The 24,999-nt window shown below is 42.3% G+C and overlaps 1 protein-coding gene across 5 annotated transcripts in view; it reads left to right on the top strand.

Annotated features, from left to right (window-relative positions):
- The window catches only part of NRXN1 (neurexin 1), a 1,232,227-nt gene that overhangs the window by 588,869 nt on the left and 618,359 nt on the right, over positions 1-24,999 (top strand). For all 5 annotated transcript variants that reach the window (XM_062209424.1, XM_062209423.1, XM_062209422.1 and 2 more), the window contains 2 exons: positions 182-563; positions 1,667-1,857. In XM_062209424.1, coding sequence (XP_062065408.1) covers positions 182-563; positions 1,667-1,857 — 573 coding nt within the window. The remainder of the gene's footprint in view (positions 1-181; positions 564-1,666; positions 1,858-24,999) is intronic.

Raw genomic sequence — 24,999 nt, 5'->3', positions numbered from 1 at the left:
GGAAGTTTGATTATGTAAGTGCATCTAACCCTTTAACACCACCTACGTGTTTTAACTGTGAGGAACTGAGCTGTCAAAGAGATATTCATATCCCTGCGTTGTAAAAGGTGATATTCTCCTGGAGGTCTAAAGTGGAGAGAGCCTTTCATATGACAGAAAGTAATAATACCTTATCTTTTAGGTCAAATGGCGGGTGACCATACGAGGCTGGAGTTCCACAACATAGAAACGGGCATCATCACAGAACGGCGGTATCTCTCTTCTGTCCCCTCCAACTTTATTGGACACCTGCAGAGCTTGACATTTAATGGAATGGCATACATTGACCTGTGTAAAAATGGTGACATAGACTATTGTGAGCTCAATGCCAGGTTTGGCTTCAGGAACATCATAGCAGACCCTGTCACCTTCAAGACCAAATCGAGCTATGTTGCCTTAGCTACACTGCAAGCCTACACTTCTATGCATCTTTTTTTCCAGTTCAAGACAACATCTCTAGATGGACTAATTCTCTATAACAGTGGGGATGGAAATGACTTTATTGTGGTTGAATTAGTGAAAGGGTAAGTCTGTGTCAGTGCTATGGTAAATAAATGAATCTTTGGAAAAGTGATCCTCAGTCTGAATATATACATTGGAATGAATTGACATATAAGATTGTGAGCAGAAGCAGGTGGAGGACAAATAAGGCATTAGTTTAAATATTTCTTGGTATCTTAAGTAAGTGCATGTAGACTCTGTACAGTCATTTTTACTTCCATTACCATACAGTTGGTAAAAATAACATAAAATTCTAATAGATGGTAGGTATTCCATGAGTCTGACACTTTGAATCTGTGTTTCCTGCCTATTCAAGCTGTAATTCTACAAAAGGATTTCTACAAATCTGTAGGCTAATATGTGCTAAATTCAATAACTAATTCAAGTAACCAGGTTACTTAAACTTTATACAATATCATTTAACTAAAGCTTAATTTTATATCAGAGTTCCTTGAAAATTTTAGGAGGGAATACATGTGTGAAATTTCCTTAAGACTATGTTGAAAATTGACATCTTTTAATTGATGTCAGCATTTATTTATTCAGTGACTATAATTGAATATTTCCAACGGCTAGATAATGTGCCACAACACACTGGCACGTGTATTCCTTGTCACCTTTGTGTACTTCTCAGGTTCCCACAACCCTGGACTACACACACCAATATGCAATCCCAGGGGAGCACATCCATACAGCAGCAAAGCCCTATAAGACATGTCCTAAGATGCTCAAGTGCAAATGCTTAGGAGACTCTTCAAGGAAGTACATGGGGCACAGGGTGGATGGTTGAGCTGGGTGTTTGAGGATGAGTGCACATTTCTCATTGAAAAATAAGAATTCCAGATTGGAGGGAAAAGCAGGTGCAACAAGAATGAGAAAAGTTGCCATTTCAGTGCGGTTGGCCAAGGATGAATAATAGTAATAATAATAATAGAAACAGTGAAACATTTTCCCTTCCACTGAAACGGAACAGAGTTTCTTACCTTATGAACTAAGTGGCCATGAAGCTCACTCTTATGACTTCTAGTGAGGATGGGCCCATCTGAAAAATAAAATATCTTCGTTTGTGATGTATCACTTGACTCCATCAAGTGACTCCATTTTTACCTCTTTCTTTCTCTTCCAGGTACTTACATTATGTGTTTGACTTGGGAAATGGTGCTAACCTCATCAAAGGGAGCTCAAATAAACCACTCAATGACAATCAGTGGCACAATGTGATGATATCCAGGGACACCAGCAATCTCCACACTGTAAAGATCGATACGAAAATCACAACACAGATCACTGCGGGAGCCAGGAATTTAGACCTCAAGAGTAAGTACTTGCTAAACCAGAGGGACAAGCCACGACTCACACAGTCTTCACTGACTTGGAAAATCCTTTGCTTAGGGATGTTCGTGTCCCTTTTGCAAAGGCTGACCAGAATTTCATTTCTAGTGTGTAATTAATAATACAACACATAAGCCTCTGTTCCTCCTTAATGTGGCAGGAACTATGTATTTTTCATAGCAGCTTAAAAAATGCAGCACCTAAGAATGCATGCATGATTAAAATTTGAAGAGGAAAGAAAACATATTCTTGGTGTAGACATTATAAAGAAAAGCAGGCATTTGCAAATCTCTTTGGTTCTATCAGAATGCAATTGATTGGCATCAAGGTAACTAGATACACAGGGAGCTTCTTCCAGAGCTTACTTGTTTTCCTTGTTTGATAAGGTTTCTCAGATACTGACAGATCCTCTGACCAACAGGGCTCTGAGGCTGTCTTCGGCAGTGAATTCCCAATGCCACTTCCCTATACACACATATCTTGGAATGCTTCTTTCACCAGCTGCCGGGAATATCTTAGCAGATGTTTTCTTGCCTTATTGATACTTAGTTTCTCAAATGAGCAAGACATACTGCTTAGAAAACATGTCAATAATAAGGGCAAGATAGTGGAAGTTTCTATTTAAATGGGCTTTTGTGATTTGCTAAGAATGTACCCATGTATCCCTTCTTGTTTTACCACTACCACAGGTACTGGAGATGGTATTGGCATGCTATTCCAAATGTAGGTCTAAGGTTGGAGTGACTAGCCTAGGGATAGAACAATGGTTACAGTGGAGAGAAACACAAAATCCTGGTACACCCCCTGCCCTGGACATTCTGCTCTGTCCTGATGTGTTTCAAAGCTCTGCAGACACTGCAAGCATGTTTTTGCTTGGAAAGAGTGGTTCATTTATATTGATGGGATCTTTCCCTTTGATTCAAAAGGTAAATCCGCAGGGGAGGTAGGGAACTGTAAAGAGAAAATTCAACAGAACTCTTTCTAGAGAAATATGCTCGTTTTGAATAAGGTGAAAGAAAGAAAAAAGAATTCACTTTCTGTAGTTGCAGAATATATTTACAATGCTCAACCTTTATTTGTCCAACATGGAAAATGTGTAATGGCTGTCTCCCTTCTTTCACAGTGGGCCTCTTGTTAACTTCAAAGAGATCCTGTTTGTGCCCACAAATCTAATGGCTTGGCTCAAAAAATAAAATGAAATTCAAAGGAAATGCTGTTTAACAAGCCAAACCTCTTTCTCTTTTTGCTCTGAATGAAGAGAATGGAATGTATTTCTGTCCCTGTTTCAAGGGTGTCTCTGTTTTGCACAGCAGGCGCTGGTGGTAATTGTCAGGGGAAATGGGAGTGATTGTGAAATTCAGTGTGCTGGCCAGGAAAACCAAGGCAAAATGATGCCCTGTTTGTGTAGGGGTGATCTCGGGAAACATGAGTGACTCTCACTAGGATCTGTGGATACCACAACAAAGACTAGAGGAGAGGCAGTGCATGTTTGCTTGGAATGTATGACGCGCACACTGAGGATGCAAATCCCTCGGGTAGTGAATCTGAACATGTAGGGCACTGTCTCCTGAGAAGGAAGCATTTGCTTATTTCTCGTGCAAAATAGAAATGAGTGACAGTGTGCTGCGGTAGAAGTCTTTAAGATGCAAGTGGGGTGGAAGCACACAGATCTGATTTTATTACATGTGGGCGTTTATGTTCCAGTGTGAACATAAGAAAAGCTTTTCCCATGGTATAAAAGGAACTAGGACCTATATTACAATAATGTACTGTGTAATAGTGGGAGGCTAAATATTGAATTTTGACTAAGCATACTCATGTTTTTCGAAATGGACAGTTTACATTTTGGAGGTGAATATCCTGATTGAACAAAGGAATTCTTACAGTGGAAAATCCCCTTAAAGCCTGTGAAAGTCCTCAGTGTCTGCAGACTCGTCAGACTGTGCCAAACAGTGAGAGCAAGTTCCTAAATGTAGTTCAAGGCTACCGTTTCCAAGTGGGTTGTGGGGTTCACTGGGACAGCAAACCCTGAGAAGTCTGCGTTTGATGAATGCCATCCACTAGAGGGCGCATGAGTGATAAGTGTGGTTGTGCAGCATCTCCTATCAGTGTTAGTACCTGTGGCTTTGCGTGTTGGCAGAATGGTGTGTATTTTTTGTGCTCTGTCTCTGTACTGAGAGTGCAAAGCAGAGTGGAGAAGAGGATGAGGGGTTTCCTGCCATGAAAAGCTTCGAAGGAGAAGACCTGTGTGGGGAAGCTCGTACAGTACAGAAGGGGACAGGATGCCATGGACTCACACCGGGGACCCTGGAACTAGTCTGCAAGTGCCAGGGAGGCTTTGTGAGGAAGCAATGATTAAGGGAAGACTGAAGGATGAGGAAGAACAGCTAGGCAAACTTCGCTTTCCTACCTGGAGGCCCGCTGGGACTTAGGGGGACTTAGACACCCAGGAGAATTTCTGTGATCCCTTCTGTAGGCTCTCTGAATTGAAAGCAATGTATTTGGTTGCTGTAGCTTTTTGTTTTGAGTTTTTCTTTGTGTTTTGCTTTCTGCTAACAAAGAATTGAATCACTCTGACTGCAGGAAAAGTAAAATTAGATCTTTGTCGGTCAATGTTTTAGTTTCATGTTTGTTTTAAGAACTATATCCTTAAATAATTTAAATTATCAGCTGGATTCTACACCCTGCTTAAAGTCCCTGAAGCTACATTTGTTTGATCTGTCTCAAAGTGGGGTCAACCAATATAACTACATCAGAATCATGTGGTGGTATTCATGAAATTAAGATTTTCAGATAACATCTCAGACCAGTTGAAGCTATAATCATTTGAGAAGCACACGCAGGAAACAACAGTTGTCAATATTTTTATAAACCATTCATGGATCTAGATTACATGCGTTAAAACACAGTCTTGAAATGATGCAACCTCTACATGGAGGCAAAATCATTTATTTTCAGTTATTTTCTGTATAAGGTCTGGTTTTGCTTTTACTTTGGATTTTTTCTTTCGTTTTACTAGCCTGATGTCACTTTTATTGGCAGATTCAGGATTTTTGCTAGTTTGATTTGTCGTGTTACTATACCTTAAAGAGCCACTAGAGGGCAGCATAAGGCCACAAACCATATTGTGTGGGACTCCGAAGGGAGGGGGGAGACCTCAACCTGCTCCATTTGCACTGGAAAGCAAAATTTCTTTGTTTTCAGATATCTGAAATTCCACACTTAACCTTCATGCCTTTGCCTCTGCCTCTGTTTCATTTTATAGACAGCACCTGAGTGTAGAAATTTTAAAGTTAGAGACCATGTATTCCATTCCCCGCTTGGACTGGAAGTGGTCAGAACTGGGCAGGAGTCTAATGATCCTTCTCCCGGAAGAGGGATTCTATGCAGGTGACCTTGCTCAGATTATCTTTCCTGCCACTGCTGGGCGCTTAGGGGGTTGTCTGTCTCTCCCTGCTGATACAGTGTTGCTTTCATCTTTATTTCCCAGCTGCTTGTGTTTTATTCCCTCTGGCTGTTATGTACAAGCTGCAACATGCAATGAAAGGAGCAGCATCCGATTGCGCTCTGAGATGATTCCCTAGCCCTGCTCTATATTCATTTGAGAACTTTTGAGTCCTTCCCCCGTTAGAGAGAGGAAGGTTTGTTGTCTTCTCTTGTTCCTATATTCATCTAATTTGTATGTTTGTGGAAAAGAGATACTATTTCTTGAGTCCTTAGTAAATACTAAATAGATTTAAATGAGGTTATTGTATTTAATCTTGCAAATACCTGGGGATCTGAATTGAGGTCTGTCTTGTTCATTCATTAATCTAGTTCAAGAACAAAGAACCAAAGGAAGGATTGTTTTTATATTCCCTTTCTCCAAAAGAACGTTCTTTAAAATATTAACCCAAGTTTATCAACAAATTGAGGCTAAATAATTTGCTTGACAGGCAGGGGAAAATAAGATTCCTATGTGCCCTGGGTAGAGTGCCCTCAGGTGGCCACTTCGCAAAATTACATAACAGCAGTTATAATTAAGGGCCACATCTAGGTCAGCCTTTAATTGTCTTGTCTTCCTCAGTTATTCACTCTCTCAACTCCAAAATTCCTTGTCCTGAAGGGCTTTGAGCTCTTGTGTTATTTTATGAGCCTGTCCCTTCCCTTCTTATCATCTCTGCAGCCTAACCCTCTGTGTATCCCTCCTGAAAGCTCACCTTAAAAGCAACTACCAGCTATTGTAGAGGCTCTGATCAGAAACGTCTCAACTAGGCCTTTCCTTTCCAAGGTATCTCCATCTCTAAGCAAATCCTGGAAGACAAAGCGAATCTGGATCTTTTCTCTTTGATCTCAGACCAGTCGCTCAGTTGTCTACCCACTCCAGTCCTACATGTAGGGCACAGCCCCTCTGTGTTCAGCCCTTCATGTTGCTCTTTGAAAAGTCCTTGCTGAGGTAATTCAGTGAGCCACTTTCTATTCTCAAGTCCTGATCCGGTTCAGACGTGCCTGACTTGTCTGTTCAGCCTGTGTGACATTGATAGTCTGTGTGCTTTACCCCAGACCAGTTGCTCTAACAGGAAATGTTCCAAAAAGCACCCCAGCCTTTGAGCCAGAGGTGACATTGGTGAAGGAAGGAGAGTCCTGGGGTCCTGTTGTCAAGCTGATTTCACTGCAAGGTTTTTTTTTGTTTGTTTGTAAGGGAAAGTGATTTACTAACATGACTTTGGTTTGTGGGATATTTTAAGGATCCATTAGGAAGTAAGAGAGACAAGAAATGCAGAGGGCACCCAGAGGGCACCCAGAGGATGAGAACTCTGTTCTCTCGGTCATGCTGGGATCTCAAGTGGGGCCTCTCAGCTCTTCCCTTGGTGACACCCACCCACTGCTACCTGCCCCACTGTCCACCGTGGCAGCTGCCCAGAGACTGTCTACCTGCTGGGCTTGCTGGTGCCACCGCTGGATACTGCTCTCAGCTTCTGTCTTATGGCTTCTTTCTATTGCTCTGGTTCCTGTGTGTGTTTCTTCTTCTGGCTGCTCTCCTCTGCTGCTCTCTGCCAAATGCCCTCAAAGACAGGAGGGAGGACAGGGAGTGGACCCGCTGCCCTCTGCCCTAGAACAGAATGGTGTGAACTTTGGGGGCCTGGCCTGGCTCACTGCTTAGACCAACTAGCTATGAAGTGGATTTTCAGGGCGTAAAGGGTGGAGACTACAAGCTGGAGGGCTGCTGCTTCCCAGAAGGGAGCCTGATAATTCACTCCTTCAGAAGGACCTTGGACAGCAGCCACAGGGGGAGAGCTACAGGAGCGTGGCATTCACAGACACTTTAGAATGATTCCTTTGGCTTCAGTGCAGACCACTCTGGAGACGATCAACAAGGCAGAGAACAAGGACAGTAAGGCTCCGAACATGTAAAAGTAAGACTTGACATTTTTGTGACTTCTTTTCTCACGCAAAAAAATGCAGAACAGTCACTTGAAAGACAATTAGAGACAGGAAACTATTGTTTCTCTTCTGATGTCTCCATTGACTTCCCCCTGGCTTTGCAGAAATCAGAAGCATTCTATTCTCTTTACTATAAAGCCTCTGTCAGTTTGGTTTTGATCCCACTGTCACCTCCCCCTCTCTTCAGTATGACATCATTCCCTTCCTGTGCACAATTGTCTGGAGCATGCTCTCTCCATGTGGCTTGGAAGGTCTTCCCTCAGCTTCGCTATGACCCTGGAACCAACTTGCACTATTGCAGTAGAGTTTAACTTTACTCCCTGCCACAATTCATACTGCTTTTTTTTCTTAAATTCCTTTATCTGTTGTACTTGTTTTGGAGGCTCTCCTACAGTAGACATAGTTATTCTGTATTTAGTTTTTAACATTTCCTTCTACTTTGTTTGAGGTTTATCTTCCTGTCAGTAGGATCCTAGGTGATCTGGATGTAATCTGGTCTGACATAGCTTTTGCAGGTGAGAGAAATGTGCTCAGGACAGATGGATCTGTGTGGCCATACAACTAGTGTTCCAGATCTAGGCTTCTCATTCCCAGTTCCACACTTTTTACAATAGACCAGGAAAACCATTTTTTACTGCTCTTTCAACCTACTGGACTGCCCTTGACAGGCTGGGGAAAACACTGAAAAATCTGAGCCCTTCTATGGGCTCAGTGGAGAAGACTATGGGTATAGGCTGTCAAGGGGCAGGATGGAGACCAGGCCTTTTGCTTCTGCTGCAGCTTTAGACACCCCAGTCCTTCCAATTTGCAGGTGCTTAAAGTTCTGGCACTAGTTTCTATGCACCTAAGATACTACACTGAGCTCTGACAGTCATGGGTCTTGACTTGCATGCATGGAACAGCTGTGAGATCAGACATGGGAGAGAGAGAGCTTTCTCCTGTCCTCCCATTGCTAAGTAGCTGCTTGAAAGCTGAACCCAGTGACTAAAGGCTGCTCAAGACAAGGCACTAGTTTGCCTTGACCATTGGGTTGTGATTAGACAACATGAGATATGAAGGGTGTTGCCATTTGTGACATAAGGAAGGAATAAAGTGCCCAAAAGGGCTAGAGCTGAGTTCTTAATCTCCAGTTGACTAGAGATGGGCCCTTGCTGCTGGTGCTTGCACAAAGAGTGCCAGGAGTGAAGCAGCACTGTTTGAGTCTGAACTTCTTGGTCACAGGGAAAATAGGTTTGGAAATATCCATCACTCAAGAAGGAGTCACATCTGTGGAGCTGGCATGGCTCACATGCTCTCTCTTTTGCCTGAAGGGAGAACTAAAAAAAAGTCTTTGGGTTATGAAAAGCATAAACTAGATCAGCCTAACGAAAAGGGGGGGGGGGGGAGGAGGAGACAGAGCAGGTTATAGTGTTCAAGGAACCCAAGGGAAAGAAAAGAGAAAGCTTACGGCTGAGCCTCCTGAGAGCAGGACTGAGGAAAGCTGTCAGTGGCAAGGCTGTGGTCCTGAGGCTCATTCTCTGCTTTGGTTTTGAAGCTGCCTTCCCTGGCTTCCCAATGAGCACTCTCTGATTCTTTCTTCTTCTGCACGTTGCCTCTCTCTGCTTGCTAAGCGTTGGTAAATGTGGCCTCCCCTGACCTGACATCCCACCCCCTGACCAACTTAAAATGCCAACAGAGATTCATTTGAATTAGGAGTCCTAGTGCCAGGTTCCTGGGAAAGTAGATTAAATTGAGACATATGTCTTCCCTGTGACCAACATGGGGGAGTAAGAGAGAGGGTCACATAGTACATGCAAGAGTTCATGGATTTGTTTCAAGAAATATTTGGATAAGCTACTTGGGCTGTAAGTAGAGCCACCAAAGGGGCCAAAAATGTGATGTTTAACCTGGTATACAAAAATTAAGGAGTACAAATTTCCTTAATTTGGAGCAGGGGCTTGGGATAAGACCTAAAATCATCAAGGTGGTAGGAAACAGGGCACTGTGTGGCTCTGAAAGATAAAATGATGAAACTCGTAAGTGCTTGAGTGACCAGCAATTATCTGAAGGTGGATAGAGACTGTATTGAAGTGGAGTCAAACAGAAATGACACCTAGGATACAAAAGCCGGAAGCAGCAGTCAGAGGCTCCCAAAAATTAGCACGAAACACAGCGGGAAGGAAGACAGTAGGTTTTTGCCTTTTATGGAATTATGAGGATTCACACCAGGCTACTATAGACTTAGAGAGGACAGAGGGATGCCAGCTGAAATCTAGGTAATGCTACAATTGTTTACTATAATCCCCATAAGGCAGCTGTCTCATTTTGTGAGGGTTCACTCGAGTTGCAGCTGCAGCTGTCCTTCAGCATGACTTAGAAGAAAACTAGCTTCTGCCCTGATCCTGCACAATTCCTCTTGAGCCATGGGTCAAAATTGGAATAGACTAGAACATTGGGTGGGCTTAGTGCAAAGTCACCTCCACGGCTGCAGAGATGCTGCAAAGCCTGTTTCTGCTAGGCTTACTCATGTAGGAAAGCACATTTTTAATGGCACACACTTTGCCCTGCTATTTTCATACACGTGGGGATGCTCCCAAGGCTACTTAGGAACTGCATTAGGTCAAGCAGGCTTTCCCGTTCACAACCACAGGAATGTGGTTTTCTGTTTTTTTTTTTTTTTTTTTTTTTAAGAGGTACGTTCTTGGCCATTGCAATTAATTCTTGTGGTTTTCTTTCCTTAAAGGTAATATAAAAATCAATATGGCATTATAATTAAGGATACAGACTTCAGAGTCAGATAGACTTGTATGAATAGCACCTGTACCATTTCTTCTCTGTGCATCTTTAGTAGAGGTCCATCACTATGGTGTTTTTCATCAGCTACCCTTTACCCTTTACATCTTAACATTAGGTAAGAAATTTGCAGGCATTTCCATCTTTTGTTTTCATGACAAACTGATGAGGTCACTGCACTCAGCCCCATGTTCTAGGGGATGAAACTAAGGTGAGGATTAGGGAAGTTAAACATCATACTAGAACAGTTATGGTAGTAATTTAAAATGGTAATGATTTTTTTAAGAACTTCCATAAGCTCATTATATCGCTTGCACTGTTAAAATATTTACATAGGGGATTTTGTTCAATTCCTACTGTAATACACAAGATTAGCCAATGTAAACTTTCATGCTCAAGGCTTATAAGTATGGATAAGAGGGGCTGGCACCGTGGTGCAGTAGGTCAATCCTCTGCCTGCAGTGCCAGCATCCCATATGGGTGCCAGTTCTAGTCCTGGCTGCTCCTCTTCTGATCCAGTCTCTGTTGTGGCCTGGGAAAGCAGTGGAAGATGGCCCAAGTCTTTGAGTCCCTGCACCTTCGTAGGAGAATGGGAAGAAGCTCCTGGCTCCTGGCTTCGGATCTGTGCAGCTCCGGCCATTATGGTCATTTGGGGAGTGAACCAATAGAAAGAAGACCTTTCTCTCTGTCTCACCCTCTGTCTGTAACTCTACCTCTCAAATAAATAAATACAATCTTAAAAAAATACAAGTATGGGTAAGAAGTATACCTGGATGTATCTGGTGCCGGTGAGTTTTAGGCCACTTCCACAAATGTTCGGGCACAAGAAAGCCCAGCTGACATTCCCAGGTCTCTTTCTTTATTTTTATTTTTCTTTTTGTTTTTTAAACAGGCAGTGTTAGACAGTGAGAGAGAAAGACAAAGAGAAAGGTCTTCCTTCCGTTGGTTCACCCCATAAATGGCTGCTACAGCCGGTGTGCTGCGCTGATCCGAAACCAGGAGCCAGGTGCTTTCTCCTGGTCTCCCATGCGGGTGCAGGGCCCAAGCACTTGGGCCATCCTCCACTGCCTTACCGGGCCACAGCAGAGAGCTGGACTGAAGAGGAGCAACCGGGACAGAATCTGTTGCCCCAACTGGGACTAGAACCCTGGGGTGCTGGCGCCTCAGGCAGAGGATTAGCCTAGTGAGCTGCAGCGCCAGCCCCAGGTCTCTTAAATGCTGCTTTATTTGATGTTACTAGTATTCCTAGTCTGTCTGTGGGAGATTCCCTCCTCCCTCTCCCACCCTCACTCCTCTCCTACCAACCCCACCATCCCCAACAAAGTCTACTCTGAGCACTCACTGCTGGCTTTCCCTTGGAGTTCAAAGATTCCAGACACTGTATGATCTGTACTAATTATTAATTCTACAACACAGCAGATCTTTTCTTTTATAAAATTAACATCTATGGTACTCTCTCTTGTTGAGATTCTTGACACACTTATTTGCACTTCACTTGGTACTTAAATTTGAACCAATCACAGCAATAAACTAGTAGCAAAGTGGTGTCTTTACAAGAGAAGGGGCCTCTTGGTTTGGTTCTGCCTTTTGTTTTCTGTTCAGAGACATAATAATTTACTTTCATAATTGTCCTATCATCATAATTATTATTGATACTGTCATTCATTGAGCACCTGTATGTCAGAAGCCATGTTAAAGTTTTATATGAAAAAGCATTGCATTAAATAAACATGATATATGTAATCAATCCACCATACTATTTTTTTGCTTTAAGACATACTAAGTTGAGGTATTTGTACGATATACAAACTTAGAGGAAATGTTTGTACTCACTTCTAAGATGATTCAGGGGCCCTGTACTGTGGTTTAGTGGGTTAAACTACTGCCTGCAGTGCTAGCATGGCACCGGTTGGAGTCCCAACTGCTCCACTTTTGATCCAGTTCCCTAATAATGAGCTGGGAACACAGCAGAAGTTGGCCCAAGTCCTTGGGCCCCTGCACCCACGTGGGAGACCCGGATGAAGCTCCTGGATCCTGGCTACTACAACTATTTGGGGAGTGAACCTCTCTCTCTCTCTCTCTCTCTCTCTCTCTCTCTCTCTCTCTCTCTCCCCCTCTGCACATTTGCTTCTCCCTATCCTCTGTAACTCTTTCAAATGAATAAACTAATCTATTTTTTTGAAGATGATTTTGTAGTTATTTTCCATCATTAACCGTATTTGTTGAAAGTCGGTATTGAGGCTGCAGTGTGCTTTGGCTGATCACTGGCAGTAGGAGATGGGGTGGGTTTGACTTCTGTAGCTTCCTTCAGTTTTCCCACAGTTGTTGACTTGGGGAATCATCTGACATCAGTCTCTGGGTCTGGGAGCTCCCTCAGACCCACACCTCACCTCTTGGTGCTTTTCTGGGCTCATCCAAGGCTCCTCAGCTGGCCCTTCTAACCCCACCCCATGGAGTGCACATCCTGCTGGACTTTCTCTCATGCACATGGGGCCCACTGATGCTTATGAGAAGTTTCCATGCATCATTTGCCCTCACAGCCCATTTTAGTGCTGTTGTTTCTATTCTGCTACCTTGAGGTGTTTAAAGCTTTCTCAGCCTGTCAGCACCGGTTCTGTGTCCACCCACTGCACCAAACTCAAAGCCAGTTCTCCAGCAGATCTCTTGAGACCCTAGGCTTGGGGCTAGAATGAAGTCTTCCTTAGGGGTCCATTGTGCAAACTCCCTACACAGTAAGAACTAGTTCATAAAATACGCTCAGACCTTTAGTTATTATCATTAACACATTCTTGGTGAAGCTAAGGGGTTGAAGAGCTGCAGAACTAGTATTTTGCGTTTTGCATCTAGATATCCATTTCTTACATTGTCAGACACTTACTGTGCTAGCACTTCTATCAGAATTTTAATTTTGATACTCTCATCATATGATCTCTTAATCTTTACATATAGTCTCTTAATCTCTTAGATGAATGATCTATGAGGGTAGTTCAAAAAGTTTGTGGAAAATGGAATAAGAATGATGTTTATTTTGTTTGAAAAATTTTGAATTTTTTATTCTTAATATGCATTTTTCATAGACATTTTGGAGACCCCTCACATTAGGACCCTTACTCAAAGGTTAAGTCTATGCTTACACATGAAGTAGAAATAGAATTTGAACCCCTACTGATAGTAGTATTTAAATACTATTTCTATACTTCCCAGTGTACTTACAGGGATATCTTCTGGATAGCTAGAGTGAAACATGATACTTATTTTTAATCTTGGAGTAAAATGTCACATAATAAAATGAAACCTTCCTCTTATGTATAAAACTTAAATATTCAAACTGTTACTTTGCTACTCTGTTGTGTAACACTGAAAGTTTTAGGGCAGAGGAGCCAGATACACTTCCTTTTCCTTTTCACTACTATGTCAGGCACAGAACCTCTATTAGTTCTGTCTTCCCAGGCCTTGAAGGTTAGGTGATAGGTAATTGGGCTATCAAGCAATTATTAATGGATACACACAGGCTATTGGATAGCACAGTCACTTGTTAAACCCATCCAGTTTCTTAGCATTGGAATATAAGATGTGCCCTTGAGGAAGGCTCTTTGCTCTGGAGTATTTGCATTTCCCCTCATCAACAGTTCACATGTTGGGGCAGGGGTTTGGCACAGTGCCCACATCCTATACCCTAGTGCCTCATTTGACTCATGCTCCTCCTCTTCCCATCCAGGCCCCTGCTAATGCAGACCTTGGGAGGCAGCAGGTGTTGGCTCAAGTATTGTTTTTTTTAAATTTTATTTAAGGTGTATACACTTCATGCATTTCATAAATACAAATTTAGGAACATAGTGATTTTTCCTACTCTCTCCTACATTTCCACCTGCACTCCCATCCTTCTTCTTCCTCCCTCTCCTACTCCCATTCTTATTTTTTACTATTATCTGTTTTATACTTTATATACGTAAGATTAGCCCTACACTAAGTAAAGAGTTCAATAAATAGTATGAGAAAAAAAAAAAAACTGTTCCTCAACAGTTGAGACAAGGGCTGTTCAAAGTCATCACATCTCAGAGTGTCAATTTCACTTCTATAGACTACCTTTTAGGTATTCTGTTAGTTGCCATGGATCAAGGAGAACATACGGTATCTGTCTTTTTGAGATTGTGATCCTTGCCAACCATGTGGGAGACCAAGATTGGGTTCCAGGTTCCTGGTGTTGGCCTGACCCAGATCTAGGTGTATGGGTACCTGGGAAGTGTGCCAGAAGAGGGAAGAGCTTTCATCTTCACAATGGCTCCCCTCCCAACTTTCTCCCTTTCAAATAAAATAAATTACAAAACATATAGTTTACATGTTGAGAGAACAGAGTTTTCAGAGAACGAAATTAAATATATATATATATATATATATATAGTGAATTATAATATTCCTGTTAAATGTGATCACCTTTTTGAAAATATTCCATGCTTTAGGTAAAGAAGGATTTCAATTTTAGAAAAAGAATATAGAAAAGTTCAGATACTTAAGGGTAAAATAAGATTTTTATTTGACTCTATGAAACTCATAATATTTTAGAAGTTCTTCGATAATATCTGGGAAGCTTTTTGGTGTGTGCTTTATACCACTTTGTCCTTTTAAGCTATCCAGAAAGCCACTGGTGGCTGTAACTCTTTTATCTAGTATATCTAAGTAGAGAGCAGGTGCCGCTTTTGACCTGTATTAAACAAGCCCTTATTATAGGAAAGTTATTCTTTTATATTCAGCCTGTACACACTAGATCTTTCCCACCCAAAATAATTTTTTTTTTCAAAATAAGAAAATTTTTGTGAAATAAGAAAGCTTGCTTGGGAAATAAAAGAAAGTCAAATTGTTATGTAGAACTATGTAAAAGCTTGGGAAAATAACAGATTTGTGGAGATCCTGTTATAAGTCCCATTCTTATTTAAGTCTTAATTTCCAGAATGGTCATTTCTGAACTCCTTGAACTATTCTATTGCTGGTACTAAGAAGATTGTTAGTACACATAGGAGAGAATATGGTGAAGCAGGAAAATGGGTCTCCTGAACTTTGGAAACCTAAGTGCAGCATTATTCTTCTTGTGTTGGTTGGATTGCCCTGGGCAGGCAACCTAGCTTTTTAGAAGGATAGTTTGCTCTCCTGTCAGGTAGGGATAATAATAACCTCCCTGGGGTTATGACTGTGGAAGGGCTGCTATGGGGATGCAATGGAATAGGAGTTGTCAGAGCATCTTTCAAACTGAGGTGCTGTGCATGTGTAAGTTGTAACAATATATGTGAGGGTGAGAGACTGCACATGCTTGTGCAGCTCTGGAGAGTATCAGACAGCAGGTGGAAAATGAAACGTGTCACGGTGACAGGATTGTGTGCCGCGAAGGATGTCTCAGGTATCTAAAGTGGCAGCCACTTGGATGAGGATGAAAGGAAAAAGATTGAAAATATTTGTACCCGTTTTCACCGAAGGTAAATTTGAAAAGCTAAAGCCATGAGAGGAAGTTAGCTTGGCAATTATTGATATGCCTGAACTCACACCCCATCCGCCATGGTGTCCCAGGAAGGGAGCACATTTAAAGGAAGATGGATTACCACATGCACCCCCAGAGCAATTTCACTTTATTATTTCTCAGTTAGCAGGCCCACCAGGTTCTGCACAGTTTCTTGGTCAAACACACAAACAAAATCCATCTTCATGTTGTAAGTTTTAGAATTGTACTTAAAAAAGTCTTTTGGGACAATTTTATTTAGAAATCTCAGAATGGAAAGCATTCTCTGTTTGGCCGATATGCGTAATGACAACATTAAGTCTCAGGGCACTCATTATGAGAAAATGCTGAGGTCTAAACTCAAGCTAAGTGAAGACTCCCCCCTACAGCTTCTATCACAGAGGTATGAGGTTGTGTTAGGTTGGGTCATGGATGCATGCAAGTGTCCAATTTATATTTTTGTGGAAAACAATTGAAAATTAGAATGCCACATCAGAAAATCAAATTTCATTGTCATATGAATTCTGCCTACTTTGTTAGAATTTCTATTTGCAATATTTATAATTGTAGAAGAAACTTGACTTTTTCTGTGAGGTTAGTCTGTTAGCATGCAAATGAGAGTTGTTTTCACTTAGGAATCTGTTGAATTGCTTGGACTTGTTATATGGTTCCTTTCTGTTACTTCGCTCAACTATCTCTGAGTCTCCAAACATTCTTGTAGTCATGGAGCTGTACATATTGACCACTTACCACTGGAAGTATACAATGTATTGACCGGTTGTAGATTATTTGAAAGTGAGCATAGTTTCAGAAGTCCTTGTCTTGCAATCAGACCCTGCCATTTTCTGTCATTGTAGCCTTGAGCCATAGTTTCTTCAATTGTAGCAATTATCCATGAAAACTTTTCTTGCCTTACAATTCAACTGGCCAAAACCAAACAGAACAATGCATGTGCATATGCTCAGCAAAGAGTAGAGTACCACACCAGTGCCTAATTTTTTTTGTTACAATGGGAAAGCGTAACACTGACTACCAAGGATTCAAAACAGTGAGGAGGCCCTCTTTCACACACGGTCTCTGTACATTTAAATTCAGTTGTCTTGGTGATTTTTGTGAAATTAAATTTGCTGTTTTTATTTGGTTGGTTTTAGCCAGGATAATATACTTTTGCAAGTGGGAGCCGGCTGTAAAATCAGAAACACCTGTGACTGGCCAGGAGCCAAGAGATAGGAGCTCCAGTCCAGAGGATTCCAATCTTATGAGTCTTGAGTGAGACATCTGCCAACCAGTAAGAAGTGTAGATGGGGACTAACAAGCTCACTAGGGCAGGGCATTAGGGGTCCACGCACTTAGTTTGGCTGTGCTCAGTAGCCGCAGAGTAAGTGTGTATCTCTTTTTGTGATGACAGCAGGGCAACAGTGTAGATGAATCTGGGAAGATAGTGTAAGGTGTCCATTGGTGTAGAGTGTGCCCACCAAGGCTGTGTGAGTCAGGTCAGTATTTCTATATGGAGCCGCATGGAGAATGATAGAATGGCCAGAGACACAGTGAGATAGAGGACCAGGAGAGCTGAAATTTCATTTCCTGCCATATTTCCTTCCCTCCCCAGCCTCTGGTAACCATCATTGCACTTCTAATTGTACTTCTAACTTCTATGAGATCACCTTTTTTTCCAGCACCACATAGGAGTGAAATCATGTGCTACTCATCTTTCTGTGCTTGGCTCATTTCCCTTAACATAATGACCTCCAGTTCTATGTTTTTGCAAATAAGAAGACTCCACCCTTTTTTTTATGGTTGATGAGTATCCCCTAAATATATGCAATTTTATTATGTCTGTTAGTTTATTTTTAAAGCTCCACCAAGATTTTAGGACTTACTTTAACTTCAGAGAGACTCATAGATAAGGTCTCATTACCACACACTGGTACCTGAAACTGTTTCTGCATTTCTATTGTCATCTATCAGTAAATAAGTTCAATGTATGTCTGGTAAAATTGGCCAAATGATTACTCTATCACACTGTAAGATGGGGAAAGTTCCATTGTACTGAATCCTGTTAATTAGTTGAATGACTTGACCTCTGTGTTCAATACAGGGATAGGCGCAGAATGAGCATTTGGTTCAGTGGTTGAGAAAATGCATTCTGGGAGGGGATGCCACATCCCACATCAAAGTGCCCAAGTTTTTGTTTCTGTCTGCTATATATCTGTCTCTGTCTCTCTGTCATTCTCTTTGCCTTTCAAATAGAATGAAATTAAAAAAAAAAAAATGGGATCAGAAGAAGAGCCTCCCCAAACTAACTTCATTTATTCTTTTTTAAAAATTTTATTTATTTATTTGAGATGTAGAGTCACAGACAGAGAGAGAGGTCTTCCATCTGCTGGTTCACTCCCCAAATGGCCGCAACAATCAGAGCTGAGCCAATCTGAAGCTGGGAACCAGGAGATACTTTTGGGTCCCCCATGTGGATAAAGTAGTCCAAGGACTTGGGGCACCTTCCACTGCTTTCCCAGGCCATAGCAAAGAGCTGGATTGGAAGAGGAGCAGCCAGGACATGAACCGGCACCCATATGGATTGTCACTGCTGCAAGCAGACTCTTAGCCCTCTACACCACAGTACTGGCCCTCATTTATTTTTTCTTTAAAAAATATTTTATTTATTTGAAAGGTAGAGTTATACAGAAAGACAGAGATGGAGAGAGAGAGGCAGAGAGAGAAAGATCTTCCATCCACTGGTTCACCCCTCAAATAGCTGCAGTTTTTGAGAATGGGCCAGGCCATAATGTCTGGGACTGACTCAGTCTGGAACTCCATCTTGGTTTCCCACATGAGTGGTAGGAGCCCAAACACTTGGGTCATCTTCTGTCGCATTCTCAAGCACAGTAGCAGGGAGCTGTACTGGAAGTGGAGCAGCTAGGACTAGAAATGGTGCCCATATGGGAAACTGGCATCACAGGCAGTAGTTGATTGCGCCATGATGCTTGGCCCCTCATTCATTCTTTCTTAGGGGAAGAAAACCATGGAGAAATGCAAGTGTTGTACCAGTAATATCTTACCTATGTCCTATTGTCTAAATGTCAATTTACTGGTTATTACTAATTCATCCATTCAGTGAATCAACAAATAATCATTGAGTGCCTACTAAGTAGGAGTGAGAATGAAAAGTTACTTAATTTGTGATTTATGACCATTTTTCTTTCTTTTCTTTTTTTTTTAAAGGAAAGGGTTTTTTGGGGAACACCCTACAGACCGGAGTGAAGGGGCAGCGAAGGAAAAAGAGAGAAAGAGAGTATAAGAGAGAAACAGAGAGGAGAGGAGCTAGCAAGGAGAGAAGAGAGAGAAGAGGAGAGGAGAGAGGAGAGCAGAGCCAAGAGAGTAGAACCAAGAGCCAAGAGAGCACCTGTTCAGGAACAGGCCCTTTAAAAACTTCACCTGAGGGCAGGCAGGGAAGCAGGAGCAGCGAATCCCATTAGGATGGGGGTGGAGCCTGGCTCAGGTAGCTGGGCAATGCAGCCACCTGGCTAAAACTGCCGCAGTTTCCTAACATTCCCCCCTTTTGTTTTTTATAAAGCAGGATTTGTATGGGATTACATTACTCCCAAAAGTCCAGGAGGGGTAGAGGGACGATGATCTGTCTTTAGAGCTACTTCCTGCTGACACGGGGCAATGAAGTACTCTTCACTGGCATAGGGCGATGTCTCAAGCAGCTGTCTCCTGGGTGGGGAGCCGGGTATATCCTTGTAGCAGCATTTGGTTGACTGCCTGGTAGCTGAAGGCCTTTGTTTGTTCCATTATAACCTGCTGTAAACACTTAGACACTGTAATATAAAAGACAGGGTGAGAATAGTAACCAATGATCCTAAGAGTAGCATTAACCAGGTAATGAGAGGATTTTATAGAGGAGAGGAAATGGAGAGGGGGTGTCTCTGGACCCTTGTGGGCACAGATTGATGGATGTGGCTTAAAGTTGATTCCAGCCAAGACCGGGAGAAAAGTCACTCATCTTTTGTAGGTAGAGGGGTTTGTCTGTAGAGAAATTCTGATCATACAACATTAAGTGGGGAAGAGGACCATCAGTACACACAGGTTGGGAGTAGAGCCATTGATGGTAAAGTAGAGATTCTGATTACAAAGGAATGAGGCCCAAGTGCGCTAGACAGGGTCTAGAACAAAGGACAGAGTTGTTATAAGAGAACCTAAGATAGGTGCTGACTAAGCTACAACTAAGTTTTCTGATTGAGAGGCAAATAGGACCTGACAGAAGGGGATTGATAATAACCAGGTGGGCTTTAAAGCCTTGTAAATTATGAGGCCCAGACCTATCTCTTTACATAGGGTACATCCTAAGGGAGGTGTGAACCTCCTTGGGGAAGGCACCCTGTTGACTTCCATTACCTAGCTGGCCTGGGAGGAGAGCTGGCCAGGTAAAGGCAGGTGGCATCTCTAACAGGAAATTTACAGTTCTGCCTGTAATGTTACTGACCCTACTTGGCCATTTCCTCAGCTGTGGTGGTCACTTTGGAAGTTGGGCTGAGTGAAGGGCTTTTCAGCTTAGAGCCAATAAGATCTGTGGCTCTGACCTGGGCGTCCTTCGACTCCAGGGCAGGTCCATTTCCAGTGATCCAACTCTGGCAGAGCTGCCAGGGCTCTCCACAAGCTGACTTCTGCTGAAGCCCAGGCTTGCCACGTTGAAAGCCACTGCAGTAGACTGGCCTGTTGGGTCTCCTTGAGGGCAGATCACTGTACAGAACAGCCATTAATAGGCCTGCCACCCATTGCTTCTGATGCCTAGCTTTCTTTTCCTCCTGGTTTGTGTTAAAGCAGACCAGAGGATGCAAGTCAAGGGGGTGCTCAAGTCCCATCTCTAATCTTGGTGGCCTAAACTAGAAGCCTATAGTCACAGGCATGTCCTGTAGTAATTTTTCTAAGGTAGACAATGCCCATGAGGAAAACTATATTCTCACTTTAAAACTTTCTTTCCCTTTGTTCTGAAAGGGAGGTCTTTACTGTTTACTTCGCTGATGGCGAAGTAAATCTAGCTATGAAATTATAATTTAAGCTCTTATTTTAGCTATGCTATTACAGAAAAATGTTAGTCATCTCTTTTATAAGATCTAAAATCAAATTTTGCATCTTAGAGATTCCTTCATAATAGAATTAGTTTCCTATCTCGAAGAGAATAGATAAATGAGAGAACAAGCTGGGCCCAGAATAGAGAAATGAGGGAGCAAGTCCCAGATCCCTTACTGACAATAGCAATACCACATGAAAACTTAGAAAGCATTAGACAACAACTTAAGAAAACATTTACCAGAAGGTCCAATGCCTTCTATAAATATTAAAAATACATATTTGGAAACATCTCTTAAATATCTAACATGATGTAGCTTGTTTAACCAGCGAATTTAAGCACAAGCATATAAAATGTTTCTAGTTTTTTCTACCAACAAGTTTAAAACATATGATACAGATATTTAGGTCACACAAACTAAAATGTAACTGAATGATTTTAGCTGTTTAAATTTATGGACAATCTTTTATCTATAAGCCAATTAAAATAAAACTCTTAATAAATTTTCCCATGTAGACATACAATATGTATACATATGACATAATAGAACATAGCAGTTTTAATAATAGCTTTTTTAAAAAAAAAATTTAACTCCTTTTTGTAAATTACAATTGATTTGAATTACTTTTTATTTTTAGTAACCTCAGTTACCCATACTTTCTCTCTTTAATACATTATTGGCTTCATCTGTTTACAGAGCCATCCCAAAGTACTGAATACAATAGATGTGGCTGGAAAAATTTCATCAGAACCTATAGGACAGCTAAACACAGAACCAACAATGCTTTAGTTTCATGAGCAGCAAATCTGATATACCAAACTGTGGATGACAAAAGACTTTAAGTTGCCACATTTAAAATTATAAACTCATTAACCAACAAGAGGCATTTGCTTACTGCACACAGTATTTTTGAAAGCACCTGTAGGATTTTACAAAGCATTTAACCCTTTAGGCCTCTTGGGCTTTCTCATTAAGATGACCATCATGTCTAGTAACACAAGATGATTAGACTTTTTAATTTGTAGACCTTTGTAGTAGTAGTATTTTATACTATAGACTTAAAATTTAGCACCACTTCACATCTTGACGGTACTTCTAATATAGTCCAAATAGCCTGATTAGTTGGTGTCTCTACAAGATGAGAGACGTATATCCTTCGATTTTTTCAATTGGGTCCGAACTGGAAAAACCGAAGTCCAGAATTTACTGGAAATTTTAGAGACCAGATTGCTTGAAACTTTGATTTTTTGAATGCCTGTCAAGAATGCCAAGAAGGCTCAAAATCCAAAATATTTGGTTGAAATAAGATTCTCTAACATCATGACATAATATAGACCAAATTTGATCATTGTTACAAGGTAATTATTTAAATGTTTGAAAATAAGTACATATTTAAATAACCCATAGCTCTTAATAAAAATTCAGCTGTTTTTAAACAATCAGAATTTAACAGACATCAAGAGAACATAACGGATTAACACATTGCTTTAACAGAGGATTAGATTTTAATTTTATGTCAAAGAGGAATAGATTAGTATACTTGTGATGTTTTTCATCTGCCAATGTCCTTGATTTACATTTTGAAATAACCCATTAAAAATTTTCAGAGTAAGATTAAGGTAACACATCAAATTTTAGCCTGACTTACTTTAAACAGTGTTGAACTATTTTCATAGACAGTTTATAAACTAACCCGAATAGTTTTTTATAGAATATAACATGTTGGCTGGCACCGTGGCTCAACAGGCTAATCCATCCTCTGCCTTGCAGTGCTGGCACACCAGGTTCTAGTCCCGGTCGGGACGCCAGATTCTGTCCCAGTTGCCCCTCTTCCAGGCCAGCTCTCTGCTATGGCCCGGGAGTGCAGTGGAGGATGGCCCAAGTGCTTGGGCCCTGCACCTGCATGGGAGACCAGGAGAAGCACCTGGCTCCTGCCTTCAGATCAGTGCTGTGGCGGCCATTGGAGGGTGAACCAATGGCAAAGGAAGACCTTTCTCTCTGTCTCTCTCTCTCACTATCCACTCTGCCTGTCAAAAATAAAAAAAGAGAAAAAAAAGAAAAAAGAAAAAAGAATATAACATGTTGAGTATACAAAAGTTTACATTTAGACACATTTATTTTATTCACCTTTACACAATTTAAATTAGCAGTTACACCTAAATGACTTAGGATGCTGATATATTTTTATCTGAATTTAATTGAAATTAAAATTACATTTATCTAAAACAAGTACTAATTACCCATTGCTGTTTCATTGAGTACTGATTACCCGGAAACCTGTTAAAATAAATTGCAAAATAAGTTCGGCAAGTTACAAAGCAATATTTTCAAAGGTAGTGGTATTCCTAGAGTTAAAGAAAAATTACAGTGGGCCAGGTCCATGCGGGAAATCTGATTTTCTTTTCTTTTTTTTTTTTGACAGGCAGAGTGGACAGTGAGAGAGAGAGACAGAGAGAAAGGTTTTCCTTTGCCATTGGTTCACCCTCCAATGGCTGCCGCAGCCGGTCCACTGCTGCCGGCGCACCGCGCTGATCCAAAGGCAGGAGCCAGGTGCTTCTCCTGGTCTCCTATGGGGTGCAGGGCCCAAGCACTTGGGCCATCCTCCACTGCACTCCCGGGCCATAGCAGAGAGCTGGCCTGGAAGAGGAGCAACCGGGATAGAATCCGGCGCCCCGACCGGGACTAGAACCTGGTGTGCCAGAGCCACAAGGCAGAGGATTTGCCTATTGAGCCATGGCGCCCGGCCTGGAAATCTGATTTTCCTGTCTGGCTTGTTCATAAAACAAAAGAAGCCATCAGAAGGGTGGGATACCTAATTTGTTTCTCAATAAGCAGGGAGCCCAAAAGGGTGGGACTACCATTCCCTTGCTATTCTTATGGTAAGACTGTGACAAGAGCGGGACAAAAGACCAGTTGGAGACCATGGAGACCGCCATTACCAAACCGATAAGACAGAGATAGTAGACTATGGGCCAGGACTGGTTCTTTGGTGGGAGGGGGAGATATCATGAGAGTGGGGGTAGGAGCTAGGGAGGAAGTACATGTGGGCAGGGCAGAGAATGGCTTTGAGGAATAGATGAGCAAGGGGCTTGAGATAAGATGGAAGAGATTGCAGTGGAGGTGGGAGCAGAGGTTGACCCCGCCTCCTGGAATTCGATGGGAGGGGGAGGTGAGGACGCAGCCGCATGGGGGATAATGGCGCTGGAACTTCAGCCACTGAGGCCTCAGGAGGCGGCTGAGCCGGTGCCTGTAGATTGGAGTAATTAGGGGAGGTTCATCTGCAGGATCAAAGGAGGTTGTGGTAGTGGCGGGAACAGGATGGGGCAGAAGAAAGGATTTTTTGCTCAGGCTTCTGCCCCCTAGTGCGAATCTTGGAGACCAGAAGGACTTGAGCGGGAGAGCAAGAAGTACACAGGGAAGGTTTAGTTCAAAGATAGGAAAAGGCTTGAGCGTATGGAATCTCCTTTCATTTTCCCGAACACTCACGGAAGTGATATAGATGTTATCAGGGTCAAACTACTCCAACTTCCGATCCCTCAGGGCCAAATGCGCCACCATGGAGGGGCCGCTTTTTGAGAGCCAGGGCCAATTTGAGAGGGACCATCAGACGGAACGCGGTTAGAGAAAAGTTCCCATTGGGACCTGTAGAGTCAGATCCGTGGATTGCAAGTGTCCTTGCATCCCGGCTGTCTGACTAGCGAGAGAATATGGGAGCAGAAGGCAGGGTCGTCACTCAAGTGCCCGCTGGAGCCCAGGGCCTAGCCTGTAAAGAGGCGAACAGAGATGGAGTCATCACTCGCACCCACTGTTGCCTGGACACAGTGTCCGTAGAGGCTAAAGGCCTTAAGTAGGAGTTGTGGTGTCTAGCACTACGACCTTGAAGTTGAATCAGATGAATGTAGACGAAAGTAGACCACAACTCAGTAGACAAGTAGAGTCGCCGTGAGAGCTTCCTGTTCCGTGTCTTACCTCAAAATTTGGAAGGCCAATGTGAGGATGGAGATCACAGAGCGTTCGATGGTGTGGGAGAAGTTCCGGAGGTGTGCTTCGTGACCGGCAAAAATCCAGGACCCCAGAGGATTTGGGGGACACTGGATTACCAGTATGAGGCTATCCAAGTCACGGCACCAATGTTACATATTAATGTTAGCTGTTGCAAAGCACACCGGACACCGGAGTAAGGGAAAGGGTTTATTGGGGAACAACCTACAGACCAGAGTGAAGGGGCAGCGAAGGAAAAAGAGAAAGAGAGTATAAGAGAGAAACAGAGAGGAGAGGAGCTAGCAAGGAGAGGAGAGAGAGGAGAGGAGAGAGGAGAGCAGAGCCAAGAGAGAAGAACCAAGAGCCAAGAGAGCACGTGTTCAGGAA

This window comes from Lepus europaeus, chromosome 13 (genome assembly GCF_033115175.1).
Source record: "Lepus europaeus isolate LE1 chromosome 13, mLepTim1.pri, whole genome shotgun sequence".
Lineage (NCBI taxonomy): Eukaryota > Metazoa > Chordata > Mammalia > Lagomorpha > Leporidae > Lepus > Lepus europaeus.
This window is presented reverse-complemented; position numbering and strand designations above follow the sequence as displayed.